This window comes from Phoenix dactylifera, chromosome 3 (genome assembly GCF_051530095.1).
Source record: "Phoenix dactylifera cultivar Ajwa chromosome 3, Ajwa_hap1_PhDact_Kaust_v1.1, whole genome shotgun sequence".
NCBI classification, from domain to species: domain Eukaryota; kingdom Viridiplantae; phylum Streptophyta; class Magnoliopsida; order Arecales; family Arecaceae; genus Phoenix; species Phoenix dactylifera.
In genome coordinates, this window is record NC_143192.1 from 9,878,379 (window position 1) to 9,900,201 (window position 21,823).

General features: G+C 36.4%; 1 protein-coding gene across 2 annotated transcripts in view; it reads left to right on the top strand.

Annotated features, from left to right (window-relative positions):
- Positions 1-21,823, top strand: part of NRPA2 (nuclear RNA polymerase A2) — a 52,006-nt gene that overhangs the window by 6,598 nt on the left and 23,585 nt on the right. For both annotated transcript variants that reach the window (XM_008808427.6, XM_039116925.3), the window contains 12 exons: positions 2,788-2,865; positions 2,952-2,997; positions 8,780-8,960; positions 9,049-9,101; positions 9,203-9,276; positions 9,439-9,556; positions 11,276-11,363; positions 18,617-18,729; positions 20,474-20,601; positions 20,682-20,761; positions 21,253-21,494; positions 21,585-21,749. In XM_008808427.6, the coding sequence (XP_008806649.2) occupies positions 2,788-2,865; positions 2,952-2,997; positions 8,780-8,960; positions 9,049-9,101; positions 9,203-9,276; positions 9,439-9,556; positions 11,276-11,363; positions 18,617-18,729; positions 20,474-20,601; positions 20,682-20,761; positions 21,253-21,494; positions 21,585-21,749 (1,366 nt within the window). The remainder of the gene's footprint in view (positions 1-2,787; positions 2,866-2,951; positions 2,998-8,779; positions 8,961-9,048; positions 9,102-9,202; positions 9,277-9,438; positions 9,557-11,275; positions 11,364-18,616; positions 18,730-20,473; positions 20,602-20,681; positions 20,762-21,252; positions 21,495-21,584; positions 21,750-21,823) is intronic.

Here is a 21,823-nt window from a genome sequence, read left to right on the forward strand (position 1 = left end):
TAGGCCTGTTAGGAGGTTGTTTGGATTGGGGTGGGGTCATATATGATCCGGACTCAACTCAAAATATTTGAGTCCGCGTCGGGTCCGGTTGCGGCCATGACTACATTTGTTTACTAACAAGAATTCATGAACAAAATTTTGTTCTTACTGTTGAATAAAATTGTTTGCTAACATGGTCAAAACTCTGAGTTAAAAGTTTATCTAGAACCGTAATATGCTTCAAGAGGTTAATAACCTCGATAGCTGGCTTTCTTGATGCAGTGAGATTAGTTTAAGAGCTTTTCTCTTAATAGAGGAAATGAAGAAATGACTCATGTAACTGGTCTAATATTTGAACCTGACCTGGTCCCATGGGTCTTCCATAATGGATTGGGTTGGTCTAATCGGGTTGGGTTGAGTTGGGTCACAGTCAACCTGTCATCATTTGTAGCCTTAATTGGAAGCTAGGCACAAGTTATTCCTGTTTTTCTTTGATTACAATTTTTGGAATAACTTCTGGTTGAGAGTGTTTTCTGTATAATAAAGGAGGCATGCATAAATGATGGTTTTATGCTGGGAGCAGCTTATGATAGTTTTCTCTTAGAATAGTTTATGCTTGGCGTAATTAAGTTTTTTTGACTAGGATAATTAACTGCTGCGTATGCTTGGTTTTTGGAAGATGATTGACATGCATAAGGGTTATTCCAAGTCTTCTGCCTTCTTTATTTCCCACCCAAACACTGGCTTAGGACATAGGACTTGTTTTGCAAGAAGTTATTATTCCCAATAAGAAATAGATATAACTACTGTCAAGATTATTATATAGTAGCACATTAATGTAAATTAAGTGTATTAAGTCCAAAAAATACATATCTAAACATATTGTGATCCTAATGTGGACTTGGAATAATTAATTACTTGTTGGGCATCCCGCTCTCACTTGCAGGTCAATCAAACAACTTAGTAAATTTGAGTTGGATTCATAATTACTACAAGTAAATCACATTAACTAGTTGTACCCTTGGTTCCTGACAAAGGTAAATATATGCATAGTAATTTGGTGCATTTCATTTGATAATATTGTTTCATAAGAAAGATACACAATTGCTGATCACTTAATGCAAAGCACCCTCATAAGGGGAAGAAGATTGCCTGCTATAGACAAGATTATTAGATTCTCTCCATTAGTTTTTCTGCTCCATTAATCATAATCGAAAATGGTAAGAAGGAAATTTATCATTGTTTTGTTTTCTTTCATGAGCAGACTATCATGGTGATGCAGTGTTCTGGGTTTCTCCTACAATGTTGTTCTTTAGTCATTTCGGCTTTGCACAAAATTGTAGATCTTGAGATGCAATAATGTTGAACTGAAGGATTCATGTGCCAGTGCCAATTAGCATGCCTGTGGCTGGCCAACATGGAATGGACCATGCAGTGCCTGTGCCTTGCGCCAACAAAATTAAAGAAGTTTGAAAATTTTTGCTTAATGTCTATGGGTGCCAGACTGTATTGCCCCGTGCAAAATTGGAATTGGTTGATGTTCTGTGATGTGCAGGGTATTGTGGCACAAGTGTGCTTATGGCACCATGTTGCTATGTCACAGGATGATTGGCATGCATTGGCACTTGGATCGTTGGACTTGAACCATTTATTAGTTTGATAAAGTGCAGTAATAAGTGGGGCGGATAGGCTTAGAATAATATCTGAAATTGCCACGTAGAGAGCAGAAACTATGATGCACACTTGAGCTATGACCAGTCTACTCCCTATTTTCTCTAGTACTGATAGAGAAAAGTTCTAAAATGTGGGTTAATAGGAATTGGGGACATACCTATCTTTGACAAGGTTTGGTAACCAGCAATGTTAGAAATAGAATGTATCTCAGTATGCTTTTTGTGAATATACTCAGTTTGAGGCGTAGCCATCATAAATGTTGTGAAAATACAAAAAATGATTTTGACAGTTGTAAATCATTTTCAATTAAACTATCATTTATAAAAATTACAATGAAATGGTTAGAAGAAAGGCCTTTGCGAATTTTTCAGAAGAATGCAAAACTATTGATTTTAAAAATAGCAAGTAAATTTTACATAAGTTCAAATTATGAATTAATTGTTGATTGAATTGATATGCGCTATTGGAATGATCTCATAAAACATGCATGGTATAGATATGTAGTTTCATCAAATCTAACCAAGTTGGTGCAGTAACTAGTAAGTAAATTTTTGAAAAGGAATTTATTGGAAAGAGACATGGGAAGAATTACATGCATCAAGAAAGATGTAGCTTATTGTAGTTTCTTCTCACAGGGTGCATGTAATGGTAGGCCATGTTGTTTAAATTGTCATCCATACATAAACTGTTATCTCCAGCTTGACTTTGTGGAACTTATCTAGCTATACTTAGTAATTTATAGCAAGTGCCAAATGAGGTAAAGCTTGCAGAAAACCATTCCAGTTACTTGTTCTTATTGTAGACTTTATGATCTGCTACAATAATTGTTTTAGAGAAAGCCTTCTCTGCTGTACATAGAGTTAAAGTTTGTCTTTGTGATGTTTCTATTTTGTGAAAACAATAGTTAGTATTTGTAAGTGGGTGTTAGTTGCTTTCTTTCCATAAGAAAAAAGAGGAAAGAGTTGTCTTTCCACTTATGACATAAGTCTTATGTTATAACTATTAATTAATTCATATGCATATATCAGTAAATTCATGCATATATAGGTTATAGGATAAATATTTTAGTTGGAAATTGGTTTGTAGTGATGGCTATTCTTTGATACTGTTCTAATATTTTCTGCTATGTTGTAGATGTGTTCGAGAAGACCAATCTTCTGTGACAGTTAAGTTGTATTACCTTCAAAATGGAAGTGCAAGGCTTGGATTCTGGTAACAGCCCCTACAGTGACATGTCCCAAAAAGTAATCGATGTTCCATAGTATTTACAACATGGATTTTCTACTGAATTTTTGCAGGATAAGAGGAAGGGAGTTCTTACTTCCTGTTGGGATTGTTTTGAAGGTGTTGTATCATGATCTTTGTTCTTGTCAACAGTTTGTTTCATTTATCATTTATTGTTCAATATTCAAGTTAAAGTTAGAAGAAAATATTGCGAAATGCAGAATGTACATACACATGCATAGTTTTTTTAGATCCTAAACTTGCATTAATGCCCCTCCAAAAGTTTGAAACTTGTATCTGTGGCCCTCCAAAATCTGAATACTGTAGATTCACCCTTCTGGTTAGATGACATTTTGCAAATGAACGTAATGTTACCATTTCATCTTACCAGTGGATCCTCTCGAGGTTTTTTTTTTTGTACTTGCATTCTTCCAAAGTGCTTAGTTACTTAGTTTACATGTCAAAGATTAAAAAGTACTTATAAACTGTTTGCACAAAATTTCAGCTAATTGCCTATGTTTGAAAAAATCATATAGTATTAAATATTAATTGTAACTATAATATCTAGGCTTCTCCCAACTATCTAGGTTTGGCTTTGCCAAAAATTCCTATTTGGGGCCACTGCTGATGTTATATATAATTGCGATAAAAATATTCAACAAACATGCTGTATTAACTGTAATCTATACAAACTGAGGTTAGAATGAAAGATGAAAGCAAAACGTGGGGAAGGGTGTACATGCAAATTTTAACTTTCAAGGGCATACATGCATTTTCTACTATTTATTTTTCTTGAATGGTAAATTTAATACAAAGAGATTTTTGATGTGTTTATATGCTAAACATTCATTCCAAAGTCTTTCCGCTACGATAATTGTTGTTATTGTGGTTGTTTCATTCATTTTGATTATCATCTGATGTTAATATTGAGCAGTTATTTAGTAGTTCTTTTAAGAGTTTGAAATAATACATGTAATCAAGGTCGACGACATCGGTACTGGGCATCGTACCGATTCTCCGACGGTATGAGTTAGTACGGGCCTACGTCGTGCCGTGTCGGGCCTGTATCGACGGAGGAGAGGGTGACGGACCGTGAGAGAGAGAGAATGGGGAGAGAGGGAGGGAGAAGGATGCTGAAAAGAGAGAGAAAGAAGGGGGGAGAGGGAGGGAGGGAGAAGGACGCCGACGGACGGTGGTGGAGGCTGGCGAAATAGGAAAACCGGCTGTGGCCTCACCTTCCGCTAAGGCTTCGGCCTCCGACGGCCTCCGCCGGCATCTGCGACCCTCCGTCGGCCTCCCTCCCTCTCCCTCTTCCTCCCAACCCGGCTTGCTCTCTCTTTTTCTGTTTCCTTCTCCTTCTCTGCCTCCGGCAATGGTTTTCGTTTCGGTTGCTGGAACCGTACCGGTGAGCCTCCGGTATGGCTTGGAACGGCCGGAACTGCCCGGTCGGTTCCGCCGACCCTGCATGCAATATATATGAGCATATGAGCTGGTGAGTTTGATCTCTCATAGAAGAATGAAACCTAGCCAAGATTTTGTTTTAATAGCCAAAGTGAAGTGTTCACAATGAGAAAGAAGAGATCTAGGTGTGGGCATGTGAAGAAAGCTAGAGAGGCAATCCAAAAGAAGAATGATTGATAACATTAAACAATTGTATATGGAAATTGTGAACTAAATAATCTTGAATTTCTACTAAGTATGTTACTAATATTGATCGAATGCGATCTTGTTGTCTTGAAATTGAAATTGCAGTGCCCTTTTTCCATCAATTTTCATTTGGAGGTATTTATATTGTATTTTCATCTACTTCTATTTGGTGTAAACTTAGTAGCAATAACTTATTACTCATCTTGTGCTATATTTTCATCATTTATATGTAAATCACCATTAGCAGCTCATAGGAAAGTGCTTGTATCAATACTAAAATGACAAAATTCCTCCATTACTAATCTCCATATTTTCTACTATATTTACATATTTATGTATCTACATTTATTTATATATATGTATGTTATATATCTGCAGATTCATGGTATTTTGTTTCTATACAGAATATGTATCTAACATTTGTGCCATGTAGTTGAGGACCATTACTTGTAGAAGTTACTAATGGTTAAATGATTATCATAACTACTATCACGTAGTAAGAATTTAATTTTGGGTAGTGTAGTTGAGCAAACGAGCATGATTGTTTTTCTCGCCGATTTGAATATCTGTAGCAATGGAATGATGTCAAATTTGGTATCCTTTAGTGCTTTTAGGGATCATGTCAAGTTATAGCCAATAACCAAGGTATGCTGAATGGTTTAGTTCCATTTTGATTACAAAGGGTTGTAAGTGTGCCAAGTTCAAACAAGTTAGGCCCGGCTTAATCTCCTTCACAATTGAGCTGAACATGAGGTAGCTTATTTCATTTTGAGCCAAATTTGAACGGTTTGCAAGTAGCTTGTTTAAGGGTCTAGTGTGAACTTGAGGCAAAGATTCGAAAGCCCCCGAAACAAGACTGTACCACTGATATCAACATTTGCCAAACTGATCTGAATCTAACGAACTAATCTAACACAAAATTGGGACGGTTCGACTGTTCAGGTTGGTTTGGCTTATAAAATCCCTGACCCTTCGGCTGAAGGCTTTGATTACTCTCTCTATCTCTCTCTCTCCTCTTCGACATCAAAGATGATGCTGTTGGCATCATTGATACCAAAGATGCTGTTGTCATCCTCAGTCGACGCCATGGGGTTCCTCGTTGACCCCGATTAACGATAGGGTTATGGTTAGGGTTTTGGTTAGGGTTTTGGTCTTCCGATTGCTGCCATCTACAAGGTAAACCCCGTCTATCTCTCTTCATAAGGGTGTGCTCGGGTCGGGTTAGGTCGGTTTGGAGATAAATGTGAAACCGAATCGATTCAAACCAGTTTTCTAAAATCGAAACCAAAACTAAACTAACTATCTACAAAAACCGCTTGAAACCGACCTAAAAAATTCGGTTCGGTTTATTAGGTTGACATTCAATGGGCTGGGCTAAATGGGTTGGGTTAAGTCTAAACATAAAAAAATTCATTTTATATAGGTTTGATATTCAATCGACTAGAATAAATGGGTTGGGCTAAGTCTGAACATAAAAATTCTATTTTATATACAAAAGAAAATATAAGAAAAAAATAAAAAATTGAAATTTATATATATAGACACATATGAGTTGGGTTGGGTTGGATCGGGTCGGGTCGGTTTGAACATATACATATATGTGTGTGTGTATGCATGGCTTAGGTCAGGTCGGCTCGGGTTGGGTCGGTTTGAATTGGTGTTTTGAAAACCCAAACTAAAACCAAGCTGAATTTTTTGGGTTCAAGATTTTCTCAAATCGAAACCAAACCATTTTTTTTTAAAAAAAACCCGATATAAGTTGTGTTCGCGGTTTGGCTATTTTTGTACACACCCCTCTCCGTCCCTCTGTTCCTTCCCCTCTCTTCCTCTCTCACCCTCTTCTCTCTCTTTCTTCCTCTCCTCCGTCTTTCCCATTGCCATAACCCCTCTCTCTCTCTTATTCTCTCTTTCACTCGCGCTCTCTCCCCTCCTGCCCTCTCTTCCTCTCCTCCCCTGTCCCCTCTTCGTAAGCCCCCCTCTTCTCTCTCTTTGTTTCTCTCCCTTCCCCCTGGTTCGGTACACCTCGGCTCGGTATAGTAAATAACAGTTCCATATGGAACTAGTCGTTAGTTGGTATGACGGTCGATGCTAGTTCGGCGAACCTTGACTCGTACCATACTTTTCGTTATGGAAATGGGACTGGGAGGCCCTCAGAGCAACCAAAATAAAGGAAAACAAGGTTTGGTGGCATCAGAGGATGTAGTGGGCTAGTGTTAGACAAGGTGGAGGCGGAAAAGGTGTGGCATTCTTCTGACTCTGGGTCGTGTAAGGGGAAGGAGGCAATTATGTTGGGTAGGGGGAAGGAGAAGGCTGGGAGCAGTGGCTTTCGCTTGCAATTATTATTATTATTTTTTTTTTGTGGGGGGCGGGGCGAAGGCTGGCTTTCACTTGCAAGGATTATTCGCGGGGGGGGGGGGGGGGGGGGGGGGTTGAGGAGTTCCCTCTGTGTCAAGAACCAAGGAATTAAAGCTAATTTTATTGGGTGACCTGCCAACCCAGTGCTGAAGCGGGACTAGGTGATGTATTCAAGGAATTAATGTTGCTTCCATGCCCAAGTGAAATGCTTGACCCTTTCTGAGCATACCAATGATCTTGTGCATCAGAATGGGACAATATCTAGGGTATATCGTTCCAAGGGAAAATTAGAAGGCCCTTGTATCCTGAGATTTCAATCTTTGAGGTCTTTTGAGCCTTTTGTTTGTTTACTTTGTGGAATTTATTCAGACAATATCTTAATTTAATGGTTGAAAATACATTACAAGTTATGTCAAATTATAATAATTAAAAATAAAATATATTTCTTGTTTACAAAATAACAACTAAAATATTACATCACCTACAATATATTTCTTATATATTCCTATTTTCAGCTCGATCGATCCAAGCTCGAGTGAGCTAAGCCTAGTTCGAGTTTGGGTCACTTGCTAATAATTGGGCCAAACTGGAGCTGAATTTTGAGCCGAAAATGGGTTGGTTTACAAACCAAGGTCGGAGGAACCGGTACCAGGCACCGTACCGGTTTTCCAGCGGGATGACTCGGTATGGGCCGTGCCCGGCCTGCACCGAGAGAGATTATTGGTACCATGGAAGAGGAAGAGAGAGAGAAGGGGGGAGAGGAAGAGGTGGCGGATGCTGGCGGAGGGCTGCGGGGGGCTGGCGGAGGGCGCGAGGGGCCGGCGGTGGCCGCGGCAGGCGAGGCTACAGCCGGTTTTTCTGTTTTGAATGAAACAGAGGTTCGTCCGTGGCTAAAACATTTTAAAATTTTTAAGTGAACTGCCTCCGCCGGCTCTCCGCAGCCCTCCTCTGGCGTGCGCCACCTCTTCCTCACCCTCCTTTTCCCGCTCACTCTCTTTCTTTCTCCTTCTTTGGCTCTGACAATGGGTTTCATTTCCATTGCCGGAACCGTACTGACGAGCCACTAGTACGGTTCGAGTCGGCCAAAACCGCCCGGTTCGGGACGGTTCCACCGACCTTGTTACAAACAGCTCACTAATTTGGCAGCCCTAGGTAATTTGGGGACATTACAAGTTCCAATTTTGTTATTGTGAAGGGATGTGCTTTTGATGTCCAAAAGTAGCTGCTCATGGCTGAGTATCTATAAACTGCAGATTTAATTAGTGAGATCATTTGTTTCTGCATGCAATCGATTGTCTGGTCATTCCAGTGGTATGATACGTTCAAGATCTTACTTACAATCTAATACCAATGCACTTAGCTGTATTCTAATGAGTCTCACCTATTTCTGTAAATATTACAAATTCATCAAGTCACTTGTTTGGCTGCCAAATGGGACCGTCAACTCCTGGGTCATTGAATGAAGAATATTCACAAAATGATTGAATGAAGAATATTCAAAAATTTTTGGCACCATAAATAGAAATACAGGAAAGCAAAATTTTGATGATCTGGGTTGTAATGACTTGGGTGTTCTCAAGTATCCAGGAGACTTCACAATGATCTATGACTAGCATATGTTTTTATTAGTTCTCTTGAACACAGAACCTGTACGAAGATTGATGCCAATTAAATCATGATAGTTTTAATTAATGCATGAATATATTGTTCAGTGGGCTATTTCTAATTTTATCCTTTTTTATTTGTGCTTCATCCTTTGGTCATTGTGGTTGCAGTCTTATGTTGTGTCTTAAACCTTATGAGTACCTCTAAATTATGCTTTTCTTCCTATGTTCCATCACTATTCTCTTTTTCTTGTATTGATGGTTTGATTGCTGAAGTGCTTGCTGGTTGTTAACAGGCTCTTATTGACACCAGTGACCGTGAAATCTTTGTGAGCTTGACATGCTGTTATAATGATAGATACCAAAAGCAGAGGGGTGCAGTTGGCAGTCAAATAATTGGTGAAAGGGCTCAAATAATTCTTGAAGAAGTCAGGGATTTGTCTCTCTTGACAAGCTATCAGTGCTTAAAGCATATTGGTACTCATGTTCTGTTTATACTAGTCATATGGTCGTTCTATGCTTCTATGATATATATATATATATATCTTCTGATGTCTTTGTTTAGGAGAGTATTTCCGACCTGTCATGGATGGATTTGAAAATGAGTTTCATACAACTGTAAGTTAGCCTCAGGAATGTCATTGGTGTTCTTCATGTTAATTTGCTTTAATGTGCCAATGTTTTCTGATTGGCATGTTCTTGTTACACTATCTGTATAGGTTGCAGAAGCTGTTCTTAGAGACTATGTTTTTGTGCATCTCACTAGAAACCATGACAAGTTCAATTTACTGATGTTAGTTACTTCTTCCTTTCTCCTATATTGCGATCCTTTAGTGTTTCAATGGTTTTTTCTCAACTTGTGGCATCTTTGCACCAGATATTGGAGATATAAATAGCTGGGTTTTCATAAAAGTGAAGTCCATTCTTGTGGTATTAATAGCATCTCTTGCTTTAGTTTTATGCTGCAGAAACTTTACGCACTTGTTGATCAAACTGTTGCACCAGATAATTCTGATGCATTACAAAATCAGGAGATTCTACTGCCTGGACACTTGATTACCATTTATGTCAAGGTATTCTGTTTATAGCTCGAAGTAAATTCATTGAACTTTTGTTATAATTTTGAGAGTTCAAGCAAAAAGTAAGTTTGATTGGGCTTCGTAAGCTACCTTGTGGAGCTAAAACTTCTACAATTAGCAGGAGCCAATTCTTGGCAGATTGTGGTTATGGAGTGCTTCTTGTTTTCTCTATCGTAGTTTCTAGGTATCTCTTCTATTGAGCTAAAATGGCTTTCAATCTTGAGCAGAGTCCTGCATTTATCAGATTCAAGGTGGCTTATCGGTACGGTTCCAGCAACAGAAACGAGACCTGTTGTCAGAGCCGGAGAAGGAGAAGGAAAGAGAGAGCGAGCGGGGGTGGGAGGGAGAGGGAGAGGTCGGGATGCCGATGGAGGGTCGGCGGAGTCCGATGGAGGCCGCGGGGGGCGCGATTGCCGACTTTACTTAAAAATCGTGAAATTTTTTAAGACCGCGGTCGGACCCCTATTTCGCTCGAAACAAGGAAACCGGCCATGGCTTTGCTTCCCGCGGACTCAACCAGCCTCCGCCGGCCCTCCGCCAGCGTCCACCACCCTTCCTCGGCCTTCCTCCCTCTCTCTCCCTTCTCTCGCTCTCTCTTTTCCTCTCTCTCTCATGGTACTGTGCCCTCTATCGGTATAGGCCCGACATGGTCCGTACCGAGTCGTGCCACCGGAGAACTGGTACGGACGTACGATGCTCGGTACCGGTTTCTCCGACCTTGATCAGATTACTAAAGATATATATGTATATATGTATTTATGTATTTTTGTATGTATATAATTTTCTGATTTGGGTGGCTTCTGCATTGGGTTGTTCAATCTTATTTGCCTAAGCCACGTGCTTCTTTTTTTTTAATCTTAATTTAACAGTATCTGACCAAGTTGTTCTATACTTCTAAGAACTAAATGTAATAGATTCATACCAGTCATGTATATTAATTGTTAATACAGAAGTCACTTGGCATTTTTTAGTGGTTAGCCGAGTGAATCTTTTGTTCTCATTCATTGTTTGAAAGAGCTCATATTCAAGCAATGGCTAGCATCTTGAGGAGAATATTGATTCATTCTATAGCACCAAAAGTTCTGTGGTTTTGTACATCAGTTTTCTATGGTGGTGGATATGTCATCTGAATACCTCCACTACTTTTGTTGATGAGTGGTGTTAATCATTTTTTGAGAGAGAACTATTTCTTGGCCTTCTGGCCTTTGTTCTCTTTTATCAACTAAGTTCTGAAGAAGAAAATTCATTTCTTTTTTGCTGTTGTGCAGTTTCATGGTTCATTTGTTTTCTTTACTTTATATGAAGGTTTCCAACATAAAGGATTAGTCATATTACTACTAGGAGTGAAATTGAATTCAACATCTACTGAATGGAGCTCGTACAAGAAAATTGTAGATGATGATATATAATAGTTTCATGTTGAGTTTGCCTTTGATGGTAAAACTTCTAGGAAGGATTAATTAAAACGCTTCCATAGCAGAAGAGATGGAATGTTCATGAATCAGTTTATAGGTCGATCTGATGGTTAAGATATATGGATCAAAAATATTTCCTTGTTAATATCATTTCTTATAGGGCTGTAAATTATTATTATTTACTTTAGTTTTTATATATCCTAACTGGATTTTTGTTATTTGGTTAATTAGGAAGATATGTTCTTAGCTGACATATTTTATATTTTGTGATATTTTGGATACTTTGTCAACTTTGCAGGAGAAGGTTCAAGATTGGTTAAACAAGTCAAGACGTCAGCTTCTTGATGAGCTAGCAAAGAAAGAGAAAAATCTGCAAATCAGTATGGGTATGTTAACTATACGAGTTTGCTTTTGTCTTGGCTTAAAATAATTTTTTCTCTTGGCTTACATGGAAATTGATTTTATGGAGCAAGAAGAAACCGTTTTTGTGTTTCTTATGCTTTTATTCTTTGGCATGCCTTTTAACAAGTATCTTTAGAGATGCTTTGAATTTTTCATTGATTAGTCATTTAGTATTATCTTAATTGAAAACTAAAAATCTATACCATCTTATCTAGTGCCACAATCATTTCAGGTCTTGCAATTACCAAATGTGTAAAATGAGAGTTGTAGTAAACCTATTATTTATCATAGAAAAGTCAAGACTTGAAATGGTGTCCTATTGTTAAGATTAGTTGCAAATCACGCCAACACAGTATCCGTGATTCTGTGATTGGTAATCCAAAGTGAGGATTCACAACAATGGTCATGATTCATAATATTTGTGGGAAAAGAAATGAACATTATCTATAGAGCTTGGATGCTAAAAAATATTGATACTGGGTACATGAAATGAGAGTTCAAATTATTGATCTTGATCTAGATGTATTAAGCATGTAAACCAAAATTCAACCTATTTGCATGCTTTTAAGCTACAAATCTCATAATAGCATTGTATCTTGCCATTAAAGTTGTTTTTTGGCCCCAGACCACTTGATGCATTGGAAATTACGTAACTTTTGTCATTTAATTTGTAGAACTTTTAGATGTTGTAGATCATATGTACTGTTGTGGATTTTCAATCAAGATGTTTCATCATCAATTTTGCATTGGCAGTATTGACTCTCCCATCCTAGTAGGACTCACTCTACTCTCTCTTTCATACACAATCACCCACACACACATATATAGGTATATATGCATACACAGCATACACACACACATGCACTTATGTACATAGATACATATAAGAATATGTACATATGTTTACATATGCACATAGGTATACATATACAGATATGTACATGCGCACGAACACAGATACACATGTATTACTAGAGCCTGCTGGTACAGCTTAATTGCAGGAGTCTCCCACTTAAGGAAGTATATCTGCTTTTCAATCTCCTTGGAAACTTGTAACCGCACCTACTTCCTAAACAATTTTTAGTAGTTAATTTTAGTTTTACAAGACCTGCTTCCCCATACTTGTGTTCCTGCATCAGCACCTGATTAACTAAGCCGAAGGGTTTAAGCCTCAATTTTATCAGTGCAAAGCTAATAATGAATCTTTACAATTGCAGTGCTCCATCTTACTAGTCCAAACCCAATAATGAGTCTTCGTAATTCATGATGTACATCGCTGGTTGGTTTCTGAACTATTAGAGTACCTTAAAATGGGAAAAGGTAGGATTTCAGGCTATCTTGCCTCAAGTGGATAGAAAAGGTGCAACATTATAGAGCCGGTATGCTCAAGTATGCTGTAGGCCTTGCAGATTGACAGTCCAGATTGTTAATCATGGTTTGCACATAACCAATAGACAAGTCAAAATAATGTATGGCGATTAAAACTATTAAATTGTTAATTCAAATGCATTAAAAGGAAATCTCTAAACATGGGACTTTTGGTTTTCATGCACTAAAAGGATATTCTAGGTTCTATTAATTGTATGACATCGTTGTTTAGTTACTTTGCTGGTTTAAAATAATAGTAAGAGAACCCTAGAGATCAACACAATTATATTGCTGCACACCAACTGTTTTTGGTTTTTTATAAAAATTCTTATTGGCAAACCATTTGAATATTGGTTTGAAATTGGCCATAATCTCCTATTTTGGTTGGTTCTAGACGGTTTGAACCAGTTTGAGTTAGTTACATCTGGTTCAACTAGTTTCAGTCAAAAATGACAGAAACTTCTTTTTGTTGCTCAACAGTGTATCATTTTTGAATTTCTCCTGTGTTTGAATTTCTTTACTAAAAAGACATCACATGTTGGTCATTCCTTTTTCCTTAGATGTTTCTCTTTTTTCATACAGAAAATGAAATATTGAATGAAGTGATGAAATGAAATATTTTCGTATTTAGATGTCTTTTCTTGCTTAGATGGGTTATTAAAATGAAATAGAATGAACTATGTTTTTTTTAAATTCTGCTTAGGTAATGGAGTGGAATATGCTTTAGATTGGTTATTAAAATGATATGTGATTAGCTGATTTACTAGTATGATTTTATTGAAATCAAAAGAAAGATGTTTGCATGAGTTTCTTATTGCTTAGATGGGTTATTTATCAATTTTTTTTTGAAATGCAGTGTATACTTCCACATATGTGCCTGCAAATGTGGATGTGGTCCCTTGACTGCACTGTGTTGCCTTTATGCAATACTATATGCGGTCATACCACATATGGACCAAAATATAGTCCATTTAGCATGGCGTGGCCCCATGTGGCCTGCTTAGTATCATATGGCTGTGCATAAGCCTGCTTAGCATTCTAGAGCTATGTATACAACCTGCTCTTATGCGGGCCCACGTAGGTAGGTGAAGCAGGCTCAAGTTGATATTTAGGTTTGATATGTTTTTTGGTGGGCGCGAACAGATATTAATAGTGTTATGTTATAGTTATTGCTATTGGGTATTAGATATTAAGTACTAAACACTAATTGTTAGGTCTTTGCTATTATATTTCTATTATCCATCCATAAAAAAATACCCTCCTTATTGTTGTTTTTTTATTGTAGTTAACATATTATATTTATTGTTGAATAGCTGAAAAATAGTAACTACAAAAGCACCTGCATATGCGACCTGCACACTGCATAGGTGCTATTCCCTCGACCACCTGCACACTGCAGCCGCCATTGAAAACACTGATTAATATTATACTCTTTGGATACTGAATAGGTACATGTAATAATTCTATACTCTTGTGTACTTATCCTTGTGATTAATTGAGTGGGTTTGATATTTACACTCGATAGTCTAGTTACTTAGTACATTATTTTGATCTACTTAATGCATTAAGCTTCAATGAATCTATACAATTGGATTTTAGTCTAAAACTACCCAATTTATACAAATTACAATCCTAGATAACCTAGAATGCAGTATTACAATGTTGAATAACTTGTCTTGTTTATTTTATTTTTGCTAATTTTGTTTTTATATTTTATTTTGACTTTTCTGTTCAAAACTTTGAAATTTTTGAGACAATTTAAACATCCAGAACTGAATCTCTACTTGGGGTCCGAAATTGAAACCAAGTTTTGGAAGCATATCGTGGATGGATATGAATATCAGTTGGTGTATAGTCCGTCTGGTTTTGGTATGATAGTTCAATAAACTTTTTGAACTGTATAAATTCATGGATGGCTATGGGTGATGTTTCATCAGGTTTTCTTGTTTCAGTCCATGAAATTGCGGGTGTAACACAGCTGAACTTGATGGAGCTTGGTTCTGATCTAGCTCGGTTTGAAATTAATTTCAAGCTTGAACTATTAGATCAAGCTTGATTTGTTACCATTGTTTTATGCTCAACTTGAGCTTAGTTTCGAATGATGCTGAACATGAGTCTAGTTGATGAACTTGATAATCTTACATTGAGCTGAAATCAATTCTAGATTGAACCAAGCCTGGTTCAATGTTGAAAGCTTGATTTCAAGCTTTCTTCAAGCTTGAGTTAACATTTAGTTGATTCCATGAATAAATAGAATGCAATAATTCACGCCCTAATCCAGCAATACATTATTTATGTAATATTACAATATACAATATAATTATATTCAAGCCTTACATAGTCGAGCTTGATCAAGCTGGGGCAATTTTTCGCTCGGCTTGAAATTTATTTCGATCTTGTTTTGCTGGTTCAGGCTTGATTTGCTTAGAGCATCAAATCAAGCTTGATTTGAGCTTTTCTTGAGCTAAGCTCGAGCTGAGCTTAAACTGAGCTTGAGCTGTTTGGAGTTTGTTTGGCAGCCCTACATGAAGCATAAACGGACTAGTAGGCAAGAGTGCGTGATGATTGAAGTGCCATTGGTGGAATCATTGGAATCACCAGGTTTTTGCTCAACAACTATTCTTGCTTTAGCATGCTTTCTGGCCTCTGCAATAAGGTGTCTTCTTTTAGTGAGGTTTGGTTGCAAGTATGATGGTGGAATGACCTGTAGCAACAGGGATATGTGGGTGATGATCAAAGCCACTTCTGCTTTTTACCCTTTCCCTCTCCTGTGTAAATCCAAAGGGAAATAACATGCATATCAGTTCATGAATTTACTAACAAGGATTTAACATTCAGCATGCATCAACTAGCACTACAAGTTTCTTAAACTCGCGACTGTCTATGGGCAGCACAAAGCTTGGATTTGATTTGCAAATCAAGTCTTGCAAAAGTTTTATGTCAAATACCTTTTCTAAAGCATGTATTTATACATTAATACAAGCATACACATACAAATATGAGTTGGAACATGAATTAAATGCTAAATCTCTGGTGAATGATTCTTATAGGACCATGAATGATTCTTATAAATGGCAGGCCATCCAAATTAGAGATTTGGGGCGATAATTCTTTCTATGGACTGGCTGAACTCGCCTGAAATAAAATAATTTAGTTAAGGTATTTTTATATTCTGCATCAATTTGGGAAACACAAGATCACAAGATTATAATTGGAAGGTTTGGACCTGGGTCTTGCACGAGATGGGTCATGATGAGTTGGAAAATTTGTTAAAACCCAGACTTAGGCCCCTAGGAACAGGCAGTAGTGTGGTGGGCCATAGGTTATTCATGTCTTGGTTTGGGTGATTCAGACTATCAAGCAATTCATGGCTAAGATAAAAGACAGTAAATGCTGTCTTGGTTTCGGTGACTTGGATGGTCATGCAGTTCCTGGTTAAGAGAAAGAACAGTAAAACTGAAAGATAAATGGACTAAGAGAGCGTGTTTAAGATTTATTGCTTTTTTTGTAATTTGATTTACTCTTCTCACTTTATTTGGACACCTAACCTTAGATTCTCTATTCTTTGCCCTACTCTGTTATCTTTTTTCTAGGGTCCATGAATAAAAAGTGAAAAACTGATTAGATTGGTGGGTTAGGCAAAGGTCTATAAAAAATAAAAGGATTGATAGGTTATCCATTCCAATACGATTCTAAATGGGTTAAATATGAATTGAGAGTTTTATATTCGATTGGCATTTGTCCCATCCATAACCCAACTGACCGGTTGTCACTATTATTGGAGATCTACACTGTTGATTGTGGCTTGTACTGCTTAAAATGCCTAGAAAGTAAAAATCATATGTTTTGGTGTTCTCCTACCTATAGCCTCAAATGGTGCAAAAATGGACGGCGCCAAACTACTAATTATCTGTATGTGATAAAATTTATAATGTAGCATGTGAACTAAAATTCTACACCGTTCATGATAGCACTGAAGTCATCTATTTCTGAAGCCACTTGGTGCATATTTAGTGCCTTCCAAAACTTATGATTTTGGGCTTCTAGGCTTTTTACATACATCATGATCAATGTGGATCTTCAATTTGGATGTTTTATCACTGTTTTGACTAACAAAAGATTTAACAGTAGTGTGAGGTCCATCACTGCTGTCTCTGTCGTTTACATGTGTGTGCAAATGAAGCACTGAAGGGAGTGAGGGATTAAAGTTTAGCAACTTATTGGGAATCTTGTTCCTTTTAAATGTTGCCATCCAAGAAAATTGATTTAAGTCCAAACATTCATTTTAAATTTTCAGCTTATTAAGTCAATAAAAGTTGTTTGTTTCTAATGTTTTTGACATGGCAAACAACAATGAAACTAAGAATTTTGATTTATTTCAAATCATATTTCGTAACAATCCTCATGGTGTATGTTTTGGAATATGTGGATAGTGTCATTGTTATGTCAAAATGTCTCTTATGGCTTGCCCGAACTTTGTCAAATTTTTGTGCCTTTTCATAAATATGGGTATGAAGGCCCGAACCCAGCTCATTGACACGATATATTCTAGCTTCTAAACATCTGAGTTTAATATTTCCTTCATTTGTAAGTTATTAGCAAGCTTTCTTGGAGATTTATGTAACCTGTATATGAACCACAAAGTAAACATTGTAAATCCGTCAATGTAGTATTTATTATTATTCTGGTATACAATTCATTATTATGCACCTTATTAGTTCTTGCCGATCATTGGCAGATTATGGCAACTTGATATAATATTTCAGCTGGTAGAATTTTCTTAGTGCTTCATCTTATCTTGAATTTTTCTTCATTTCTCTTCCTCCTTAGCTTCAGTGCGCTTATCTCAATTGGACATTCTTTATTGCTTTTGTTAGTTTAATAAACATTGTGTTGCTTTTTGGTTTTTGGCTTTTTGAGTAGAAGATCTTTTGCTTCTTGTTATTCGACCATTACATCTATAGTCTATCTTTTATTAAAAAAATCCGTTCTGCATAATTTGATACTTCTATGGCTATTCGAGACAAGTTTTATGAATACAGGCTTACAGAAAACTGAAAATGGAATTTTACAAAAGTAGTTTGGTTGCTTTCCATAAAACATATTTTGCCGAAACTGACAAATCAAAAATATCTCAAAAATGAGTTTCACGAAAAACAAATCTCTCCTGGTTTTTCATAAGGCTTGTTGGGGAATCATGCTTTATTATTATCTGTTTTAGGAAAACTCATATCCAACCAATCATCCCTGTAGTACATTGACTTATTAGGAAGCCCTATTTACCAGATTTTTTTGTAATTTTATTTTTAGAGCACTGCTTCCATCCTCCTGCTTATGAACCTGTTCACCGTGATGTGCACTGTTGCTTTTCTAGTGCGGTTGCTGTCATGTTTCTTAGAACTTGTTATCAAGCCTTCTGTTTCAAGGTCCTTTTGTTATGTAGTCATTTGCCCACCCTCATTAGTTTCTTCATGTCGTCATCTTAACTAGTTTGAATTCCAACCTGAATGTGAAATATAATATGGTTTGTCAACTTCAAATTGTTGAATGTGTAGATAGAGCATTGTAGTTATACTGACCAAATGAATCATTATGTTTAAAACTGCAGAACTGAACATTGATTCGATCTTCTTAAAAGCCTAACCTATTAATGTTAGGTAGCTTAAACTACATACTCTTCTCATAATTGACTTATCATTTATATGTATTATCTATAACAGTAGGAAGATATGTTTACTTCTTATCTTGTGGTCACTTGGGCATATGATTTCTCCTGTAGTAATAGCTTATGAATGGTTGAATTTGTAATGCAATATTTACATTCTAACATTGTTTATCAAACTGATATCTTCATGTGCATTGCATCCAGTACACCAGGTAGCAAAGTTTTTGAATCGAAATGCTGCTAGTGTAGGAAGGTCCGTTGAAAGTATGATAAAACTTGGAAGATTGACTACGTCATCAAGTCTTGATTTGCCTCAGGTTTGTTCCTAAAGCATTCCTTTATAGAATTTCCCTTCTTAGAATGTGAACTTGTACATGCATTAATGCTGTTTTTATCTTATGCTGAAGACATTCGTGTAGTGGACTTCACTCCAGCTGTTAATCTAGTTACTGTCCATGTGGTCTAATTGCCTGTGTTGTACAAGAATGATATTGATTGAAATCTAGATTCTGTTGATATCAGCAAAATCTGTTGCTCCCTAATGAATTTTATGCTGTTGCTTTTCCATATAATTGTTGTCACCATTTTACCTGACATTGGATTTTTTTTCCTTTTTCATTTATTAGATGATAAATAGTGTTATTTTAAGTTGTCCACATATGTATTTAAAAATGTAGTCAATGGATTCCACTAATGTTTAATTTAGTCTTTTTTTGAGACAATGCATGTAGTGTGTGTCAGTTTTCCCCTTTTGGGATCATATCTATTGTTTATCATTTCCACATAAACAATTTAACAGAATTTATCATCTTCTAGGGACTCTTTTCTTGTCTGTGAGGAATCTTAAAACAGAAGATCACAAAACCTTATTTACCATAAACACGTTTGATGAAAATGGGGGGAGATTTGTTGTTCACCAAACTCAATTTTCAAGTTTTTATTATGAAAAGTAACCAAACAATTTTTAACAAAATTTACTTATTTTAGGTTATGTATAAATCCATCTTAGTAAGCCTGCCATCCAAACAGGCCTTTTGACATATATGATTGCAACGGTATCTTAAGGGCATGCGGGATGGGGAATGGAAACATGGATGGGTTGGAAGTATATGGAGACCGTGATCTGTGGAGACCATTTTTGCATCTGTTTAAGCTTTTGATGGATATTGTACTTTTGGGTATTTAGGTGACCAAATTCAAGTTTGTGACTGAAGATGCTAATTATGTGACTTTCTTTATTTTTCCATTATTTTATACAAATCAGTCAGTGAAGCTTAGGAATCTCTAATTAGGACAACTTAGTAGGTCTTACATATGCGATTCATCAGTTGAATTTAAGAGGAAGTGCAGTTTGGATGCTGTCTCTCTTAATTAGTGAAATTAGGGATATTACGTTGCAGTATGAGGGTATCATGTTTGGTCATGCCCTGTCTTGCACCAAGGCTGTTGGACAACCTTGCTAAAGGAGTTGTCAATGCCCTCCTTTAGATAAGAAGAAGTCACTGATGGGTAAAATATTTTGTCAACGATCCTTTCCAGATTTTCCTTTAATCTTTTTCCACTTATTATTTCTAGCATTTCTCATTGTTCATTTCATAATCATCGAACTTAATCTTGCCAATAAAAGGTAGTTTGTCTGACCTATTTGTTGAATATCAATTGTACGTAAATATGCATAGTAACAATATTTTTATTTCTGTACTGAATGTTTATTAGATGAATGAATTATATTTTCAATTCAAAAAACTAGCTGTCAAATAGGGATGAAGCCATGACATATGTCTACTAATATCCACCAAAGCCTTTAGACTTGCTAAGTTGTTTTGAAGATACTTTTTATTTTCTTATTTTATCTTTTTTCTGGTACAACAAATATTATGTTTGCAATTATATGAAAAAAATTATAGCAAGCATATGTAGAGAATGATAATTACAATTTTTTAAATATATTTTTGATTATGCAATGAATTATATTTAACCTTGAGGATGCTTATTTAATTTTATTCTAGTAGAATTTTAATATGTTGACATTATTAACGATTTTTTTCATTATTTTAATAGAGAGAAGGGATGACTATTCAGGCTGAGAGGCTTAACTTTTACCGTTTCCTCTCACATTTTCGTTCTGTTCATAGAGGTGCTTCTTTTGCAAAAATGCGCATAACAAGCGTTCGAAAATTGCTGCCCGAGTATGTTGTCTTGCATATCTTATTTATATAATTTTTGTTCATTCTGTATGATTTGTGATGTCTAGACAGCTGCTTAACAGGTCTTGGGGCTTCCTTTGCCCTGTTCACACGCCTGATGGGGAGCCTTGTGGCTTGCTGAACCATATGACTTCTACATGCTGTAAGATTGTCTTACATATTGTAATTTGTCTCCATTTTTTAAATTAACTTCAGTTTGAATTTCTATGTTAATCTGTCATCCTCTAGTGTGCTGTCTTCATTTTAACTCTAATATGCATATGGATACTTGAGTCATCTTTCTATTTATCTCTGTTGTCTTACATGCACCTTCTAAACTACTATGATAATGATCTTGGTCTAGTACTAGATACATTATTAACTGGTGATCATCATTTTCATTGTAACTCATGCTACTGGCTTGGTGAAGAATGTGTTATAATCCTAGAAGAAAATATCATTTATTTTCAAACTTACCATTTGGTTTGGATCATTTTATATGGTTTTGCTTATATTTCCTGACAGCTGTCACTTATAAGTTTGATGTTTTAATGTATATTCTTCAAAATTTTGCTAGAGGTTGATGTAGAAACTTCTAAGTTAAGATGTATCATGTAACTAAACAGCTAATGTTCATAGAACTTTATGTTTCAGGCATTTCATCTTTCTATGATTCTGAAGGAAAAGTTAAAGATTTTCTTAAAATAAGAATGTCTATTATGACTGTTTTGGTTGGGGTTGGAATGACACCCTTGCTGCCGAAGCTTGAGCGGGCTGGCCCTCCAGTAGTTCTTCATGTTCTTTTAGATGGATGTGTCGTAGGCTCAATTGCTTCTAGTAAAGTTGAGAAAGCTGTTGCACACATTCGGAGCTTAAAACTTTCATCTCTGTCAGGGGTCTGTATTGTTGAATTTGGTGCTTATTTGTTTTTCTAGTTTTATTTTTCTTTTTCTTAAACAATAACATTAATGATGGCAATTTTACAGGTTCCTAATGATTTGGAGGTCGGCTATGTACCCCTGAGTTTGGGTGGGACCTATCCTGGCTTGTACCTGTTTACTTCTCCATCAAGATTTATTCGGCCAGTTAGAAATATATCCCATTCTTCAGACAGCAATCTTAACATTGAGCTTATTGGGCCATTTGAACAGGTGAAATAGCAATGGTTCATCTTATTTTTATATTTTCTTGTTTACTATTATAATTTTTTTAAGTTGCCGTATGA